This window comes from Etheostoma spectabile, chromosome 19 (genome assembly GCF_008692095.1).
Source record: "Etheostoma spectabile isolate EspeVRDwgs_2016 chromosome 19, UIUC_Espe_1.0, whole genome shotgun sequence".
Lineage (NCBI taxonomy): Eukaryota > Metazoa > Chordata > Actinopteri > Perciformes > Percidae > Etheostoma > Etheostoma spectabile.
Window position 1 is genome coordinate 15,265,401 of NC_045751.1, and position 8,393 is coordinate 15,273,793.

At 41.6% G+C, this 8,393-nt stretch overlaps 1 protein-coding gene across 2 annotated transcripts in view; it reads right to left on the minus strand.

Annotated features, from left to right (window-relative positions):
- Positions 1-5,748: 5,748 nt before the first annotated feature.
- adam19a (ADAM metallopeptidase domain 19a) overlaps positions 5,749-8,393 on the minus strand; it is a 158,663-nt gene continuing 156,018 nt past the window's right edge. For both annotated transcript variants that reach the window (XM_032544520.1, XM_032544521.1), the window contains one exon: positions 5,749-6,570. In XM_032544520.1, the coding sequence (XP_032400411.1) occupies positions 6,519-6,570 (52 nt within the window). In that variant the 3' untranslated portion in view covers positions 5,749-6,518. The remainder of the gene's footprint in view (positions 6,571-8,393) is intronic.

Consider the following 8,393-nt stretch of genomic DNA (forward strand, 5'->3'; position numbering starts at 1 on the left):
TTGCTACACAATCAGGCAGGTGATCCTACAGGCTGCGCGGAAATCTCCGCCCATGGTTGGGGCAGAAAGATTCGCTTTTCCCCCGACTACAGCAATTTCCCGGTCATGCGGCACCAAGCCTTCTATCAAACCATGGATTTAGCACAAGAGAAATCAGCTAGCTTTGACAGACTGAGTGGCAGTACAGAATATGCAACAAGGAAAATCACCGGGCTTTGATGGGATTCCCCCTGAATTCTATGAAACTTTTTGGGACCAGTTGGGCCCTTTCCTTCTTGACATGATTACCTTCTCTATTGAAAAGGGTGAATTATCAAAGAATTTTAACAGCTTTAATTTCCTTACTCCTGAAAAAGGATAAGAATCCAACAGTGTTCTAGCTATCAACCTCTGAGCCTGCTTAACGCTGACATAAAATTCTTTGCAAAGCTCCTAGTCCGTTGTTTGGAGTCTAATATGGCGAAATTAATAAGCCCTGACCAAACAGGATTCATAAAAATGAGACTAGCATCAGATAATGTTAGACACCTTCTCCACATTGTTGATGCGGCAGAGGACAGTAAGACTCCAATGTCACTTCTTTCTATTGATGCAATGAGTGGATGCAGTGGCCGTTTCAATGGTCAGTCTTAGAGGTGATGGGCTTTGGTAACACTTTCATTGGTATGATTAAAATGTTGTATTCTAATCCCTCAGCCAGAGTCTTAACTGGACGCACCTCCTCCTCTTTATTTCCAGTTTCTAGCCCCTTGAGTCCTGCATTACTTGTCATTTCTCTAGAGCCGCTGGCTCAAGCCATTTGACAATCGATTATGGTGTCACTGATATGCATTCCTAGTACACAGCATCATCTATTGTTGCGGACGATGTTTTGTTCTTTTTAAAAAACCCACCTCGGTCTCGTCTTCACCTTCTATAATTATGTGAGGATTATGGAAGCTTATCAGGCTTTAAAATGAACTGGTCAAAGTCTGCACTACATTTAAAGGATTCTTCCTGCAATTCAACCATCTCGGCTAACATCCCCAGTGTTAAGTAGTTTAATTAAAACAGCACTCAAGGCATATGGTGTACCCTGGCAGAGGCCTCTGCCCATCAATCCTATTCGGAAATATTTTACTGTTTAGCCTAAAAACTGTGGTATGGTATCTAGGCTTTATCAGTTCTTAGTGATATCTGGACACTCTGCCCTTCCTATTGAGAGGATCTGGGCACGTGATTGCCCAGGCATGAATAAAGATCTCGACTGGCATGATGTATGGTCTAGCATCCTGGAGGTATCACACAATCCAGACCATCAACAGATTCACTACAATTTAATTCATAGGACATTTCTCACCCACGTGAACATTTATCACATGAAACTAATTAACAGCCCTTTATACACTTTCTGCCCAATAAAATCACAAAGTACATACAGTATTTTCACATGATTTGGGAATGCCCTCCTGTTGGTAAAGTTCTGGAACAATATTGCATCAAAGATTTCCGCCTAAATTAATGTTACTGTGCCTGCTACTGTCAATGTTTTGATTCTGAATGATTTGTCAACCTTTCAAATGTGCTGTTTTTGCTGGACTTGAAAAAAGAATTGAAAATTATTGCAACCCGTTGGAAACCACCGCATGACTTGTCTAAACATGCATGGACCCTTTCCTTTTTGGATGTTGTGTACATGAAAATTTTGACGGTGCGCATCCATGGAGCTCACTGAGGTCTGGGTTGTAGCCTTGTGCTACAGCTGTACCTCAACCTGCGCATGTGTTTGGCCCTTGTCTTGTGTCTGTCTTTTTGTGTGGGGGTTTGTGTGTGTCTGTTTCTGCATGTGTTGTTTTCTCTCTCTCCCTCCCAGCTTTGCTCACTGTGGTTTTTGGCTTTTGGACGCATTCCATTGTATCAATTTATTGTTTGTAATTGTTTGCTGGAATATAAAAAAAAAAAAATAATTGATCACAAAAAAGTGTTGTAAACTGATGTCTCTTAAACTGTAGACCACAAATCCCACAAGCCCCTGTGCTTTCTCTGGCCGCACTCACCCTCTGGTTGCCGGTTTGAATCTGGTGCACAGCAGAAGGTCTGTGTAAAGGAAAAGATGACACAAGCTGCCTTCCCCTTTGCTCGCATCCAGGAGGTCCTACAAGATCACAGAGGTTGCTTTAAAAAAATATTCAAAGTAGGAAGAAAAAAGTAGCAAAAGATCCAACTCCAGGCTAAGTCCTGGTACTGTGCTCCAATTACACTCCATGAGATATATAAATATCACACGCAGCACAAATATGGTCTTGGCTTGTATAGTTGTTATAGGCTGATTTTTCAGACTAAATATCTCTTAATGTGATAGTTTTTAGGCAACAATGACATTCCTGGCATTTACTTGAAGGATAAATTAGAGTATTGGTGCTAGGTTGAAGATTTCTTAGGGTGACCTGGACTCATGGCACTGTTCAGATCATGAACGTTATGGATGTTATCACTGCTTTGTTTTTTTACTTCATTTATATTCATTCATTTACTGCCTTCATTTGGACAGTTTTGGGGATATAAGTATAAAACAATGCTCAAAACAAATGTTTCCATTTTAAACATTATATAGCTTAAATGAAGAGATGGAAGGAGCTGATTACAGAATATATATGATTTTGTCAGTGTAAAATAAAAATGTCAACCTTAAAGCTACTTACTTGAAAATAAAAAAATGGCTATTTGCTGTTCTGTATTGATGCATTTACATAGGAGTAGTAGATATATACAGAGACGTTTATTGTCAAATAATGCTGGAACAAACGTGAGTGTGAAAATGTGTCTAAAAACGCAAAAAGTGAGGCACTCACTATGCTCCTGTGCTGCCAACAAATCTGGCATGGTGATCCAGATATGTATACAAGATTGCATCCTTCTCAAGTACACAGTGTACCTGGCACCCTCTAGTGTTAAACTGTGGTCCTTGTGCACCCTGGATGAACAGCTCTGACATTTGTAGCTGGTTTGAGAAGGCGCTTCCCCTCTTAAAATACAGTGGCTTGCATAAGTTTCCACACCCATGCTAAAGTTGATTGAAAAGAGGAATGAAAAAAACATCTTTTGGAAATTAATCTTAATGCCTTAATTCAAAAAAATGACCTTCACCATACATAGCAACAGGCATGGGGGAACTTTCCATAAGATCATCTCTCAATGCAAATCAAACCAGCTATTAAGCTAACTGAAATAACACCATGCCGATCACTATGTATGGTGAAGGGTATGTGATGATTTGGGGTTATTTTAATTCCAAAGGCCAAGGGAAGTTTATTAGGATGTATCATAACCTGGATCCATGAATAACTGGCCTTTAAAAATAAAAATGTGCCTGCCTCTTTGGGAATTTAACATAGGGGTGTATATACTTATGCCCCCTGTATTTTAAGGAAGAACATTTATTTATTTACAATACATTATTCCTTCACTAAGAAAATTGGTGTCCTTAAAAGGATGGATTTTCCTAAATGTTATTGAATTAAGGCATTAAGATCAATTTCCAAAAGATTTTTCATTCCTCTTTTTAATCAACTGTAGCATGAGTGTGTAAACCTATGAAAGCCACTGTATTATATTTCAGTTTGAGGATTGCAGAAACTGGAGTCCTGAGCAGCTCTGATGGGCAATCAAAATTGTGTACTGAGAGCTTTCTTTTTGAGAAATACAAGCTCACTACTGAGATAACCAGACTTTGTAGAATTAAAGTCTGACCAAATCCCACATTGTGTTTTCATTTTGCCTTATTTTCTTTGTTGCTGTCATACCCTGTTGTCACCAAATTTGTAACAAGTTCCCTCAATCCAATAGGCCCTTGTGAGCTCAAAAAGCTATCACCAGATCCTGATCAATACAAGTAGGAACCGTACACTATGTTCACATGAATGGTCACACCTAGACAGACAAAGAACTCGCTGGGTTTCCCATGGCCAGGTGGAACGACTGGCGTGACGCACTCAGCTCTGGGGGTTACGGCGCCTAGGTCACAGGTGGGTGGGGCGCCTGGAGGCCCCCCTGGAGTGGAGGAGGGGGGCGGGGTGGGGCTGGAGCCGGGTGCATGGCTGCTGTGGCCATCTGCTGCGCGTGAGGAAGTGTGTGAGCTGTTGCCATGGCCCTGGTGTGGGTGCCTGGGTACAATCGTCACCATCATCATGGGGGTTGTAAGGAATGATACCTGGTGGGTACAGAGACATGTGGGGGGGTTTGTGGAATGCGGTGATGTGAGCACTGGGAGGAGGCGTGACTGTGCTCGCTGGGGGCAGCTGAACCGTGGCTACAACGCAGGCTGCTGCGGGTAGAGTATTCCGATTCACCGCCACTGCTGCTGCCGGAGCACAAGTCGGCCCCACCACCTTCTCCACTGCTTTGGCTCCCTGAGGGCAGAGAAGATGTACACCTGTTTTCTGGTCAGTCAAACAAACAAGGACACCTAAAGGAGCCTGTAGGACACCTGTATGATGGGGAGATTTCCATATCATTGGTTTCCATCATTTATCTCAATGGCTACAAACAGGGGCGTAGCACAAAATTCTGGGCCTTGTAGAAAGGCATTTTCTAAGGGCCCCTGCCCGCATCCACAGCTATTCATTCTAGTATCTTTTTGGGCCCTTCTTACATGAGGCCCCTGATACTCAGTCCCATTTTTCCCCCAGTCCGACGCCCCTGGCTACAAATAGTTTGTTTGGTCAGCAGTTGCCAGCAATGATGTTAAATATACAGGATTTCATAGTTTGTGGGCAAATGCATGCAATTTAAAAAGTATGGTCAATTGGACACTCATTTAACTCATTTAGTACCTTCAAGTTTGCACATGCTTCTCACCAGGGTGACATCTAATTGCAGTCTGTGCTCACCTTCGCTGTGCTGGCTGCCGGTGCTGCTGGTGGCGTAGGTGTAGCTGGTGAGCTCGTGGTACGGGGGTGGCTGGCTGGAGAAGGCATGTGTCAGGTAGGGCTGATAGGGGAAGGTGTCTAGTTCCATAGATATACCGACACGGGGAGATTTTCTGCTATTTCATTCTTAATGCCTTACAAGAAGGAATCCGCACTAATATTCAGGGTTCTTGTATGCATGTGTAAGTCTATATAAAATGGAGAGTGACATCACCAGTAAAAATAGCTGTACCCCCCAAAGCTCACAGTATAATTCGAACACTGGGTGAGACCATGGCCTTGGCAACTAATGCCGAGTCAGAGTGCAGTGATAAGTTGAAGTCATCAAAACCTGGAGACACAGAAAATTATTTTTAGAAAAGTTGACACGGAAGTACAGACATGCAAGGATAAATGAAAGCTTACTATAGGTGACATCTAGGTCAAAGCAAGAAGGCCAGGAGTGTAACTTGGAGGCAATCAAAGGCAGGAATGCTGCAGACATCATTTATCACATTACATAACAACAGCGACAAAGGCAGAACGACAGATGTGAAAGATGATTCTTGCGCCAATGCGGTTAGAAGAGAAAGAGAAGGAGACCGTAACAGAAAAAAAGATACTTAGAATATGAGTAATGATCATCCAGGCTTTGAATATCAACACTGACAAATAAACTGGGTTTAAAAGTGGATATAAAGATATACTGTAGTTAATTTTTATCTGAGTTGCAGTAGCTCATTCATATGTTTGTACCTTTTAAACACACAAACAGGCAGTCCTCACATATAACAGCATACATTTCCATTAATTATTGTTAAAGTTGGAATGAAAAAAAGACCGAATAAAATGTACGTGATGATAGTTTTGTTAAAAATACTTTATGTAACAATTCAAAAGTCATAACACATAGACATTCAAATCAACATGAGCGACTGAGGTGTGTCCTGTAAGTCCCAAGCATTCATCAAATCCTCCACCATGTAAACAGTGTTAAAAAGAAGCTGCTGTGTGATTGGCTCTTCTTCCTGTCGATAGGCCACAGTATCTCCAGATTTGTATTTTAGACATTCCTCATACAATACAATAAATTATAAAACCTAAAAATATGGAGGAGTTGACTTGCGATAAACGTATGGTGACATAAGATTTTCAAGCGTTCCGGACACACCCCAGGTATGAAAAGACCTCTTTGGCACATAATCATAAAACAAGACATAAAACAAATTGTAAACAAAACAAGAGTCATTACAAAAAAATGTTTTTTTTTTATACACAGACAGCATTAACAGATTAAAAAACAAACTAATCATAAAAAAATTTGGCAAATGTGACTGACACCCAGCGATAACACTTGTCTCAGTCTGCAAGGCCTCCGTGCAAAACCGCGTCGTGGTGGTTAATGTGAGCCGCTGGGAGGAGGTGGGGGGTGAGAATGGGGGGGGGGGGTAAGGTTTCATTTTAAAGTCTGAACTGTTAAGAGTCCCGTTTGTTCTTTCGTGTCTCAGGTTTTTACTTTGTGTTCGTCCTGCTCTGGTATGGTCGACAGCTCTGTGGTTTACAAGTCACGTCTCTTTAGTGCAAAGGCTGTCAGCTGCTGCCTCCTCTGAGGGGGGAGGGGGGAGGAGAAGGTCATTTTCGTGGCGGAGGCGAGGCTGTGTTTGGTTTGGCACCTGGGACCGGTCTGGAAGAAGGACAAAAAAATATATATTCGAGCTTAAAGTTAAACAGCATATAAGACGGGTGTTGTGTGTGAATAAAACGTTGATATAGCTTCTTCTTTTGTGCCATATAACTATAAACACACTGATGCCCTGGGTGACATGTTCCTTCATTACCAGGAAAACACACACACACACACACACACACACACACACACGCGCACACACACACACACACACACACAGAGAGAGAGAGAGAGAGTGTGTCAAATCTGATCTTGGTGTGGCCAGAGAGAACCAGATATAGAGTCATTTTGATCGATCTGCCCGATCACACGAGCAGAACCATAAACCCTGAAGAACAATCATCACCTTGCGCTTTCTTGCCTGACTTTTAATACATTCACAGATAAACTCCATGGAACAAAAAACACAACTGCTGCATCTAAAGAAAGCAAGTTACAAGCCTTTAGACTGAAGGCCTGTCACTTACAAAAAATCTAAATGGATTGCTGATGAAGATCTGAGTGGATGCATTTCATTGTTTGTAACCTCGGAGCCTTTATGTGCCCACAACACCCCGAATGGAAGAAATTTAAAAAATAAAAAATAAAAAGGGAATATCCTGAGGCAGTATTTCTCACAGCCTGCCCCTGGTACTAACATAGGTGTGTCATAAAACAACTTTCAAACAATTCCAGGAACTTACACAATCCTCGTACATTTTACGGTGCTATGTTTCACTAACCTGACATGCCAGATGGTTTAACACAGAACCAGTGGAAAAGCCTACATTGGAAACTGTTTGAAAAAGGACAGGCAAAGAAATATACCTGGCAGGTGATTGGATGAACCATCTGTCTATCAAGTCTACCATTGTTGTTTTGAACGAACAGGTGCGTCGGTATTGAGTTCAACAGTCAAAGTCATAAAATGCGCGTTGGTGCCATGTTATAGGCAAGCTAACATCTGTTCACACTGTTGACCCACCGGGAACGTTTCAACAACTATCTTCACTCATGAATGAGTGTGAGAGGTGCGCAGCGGGCCTCGCTCTTGGCAAAATTGGCCGATTCCTTCTGATCAAATTATGTGTTTATCTCTTCCAAACCAAATTGTAAAATCACATTACATTTAATTGTAATGAAAGGGAGTAGGCTGACACCAATAATCGATTCATTAAAATAAATGTATGTCATTTTTAATTATGGTTGTAATTTGTCTACCTTTCACTACTTCTAGTAACACTCGGTTGTTTGAATCGATTGTGCGAGTGGCAGTTATTATCTGCTCACGTGGAAAAATATTATTTGCCTGTATCCTTTGTTTTTGCACATAAGAGTGGACAAAATAATCTTGGGTGTAGACTAAAGGCAGAAACTGTTTTAGGTTTAACTAAAGGCCGAACTCATCATAAAAGCGTGATTTGTTAGGCATTTGATTCCTTTATTGGAGCAGAGATAAGTTTTTAATGTAGATGTGGGTCAGCCATCAAGCCTGTCAATTACTGGACCAGCAGTCCAGTCATTAAGGGGGCACTACGATCCTGTACACACAGGGGCGGACTAGAACAAAAATTCAGCCTTCGCACTGTCGCCACAGCCACGCCAATGCAGCACCACCCACGGACACGTGCATTCACTAATTATTAACTGCTTCACTAATTTGTGTACAGATGGTGAAATCATAATAGTAGTACCTTATGTAACATATATTTAAACATTTAATGTAAGTAACTGGCAAACAATGCTTACTGTGCTACTTTTTAAAGAGCACACGTTTATAACAAACCTACACCTATATGCCTATATATGCCGTTGGTATGCTGTTACTGTCATTCTCTACA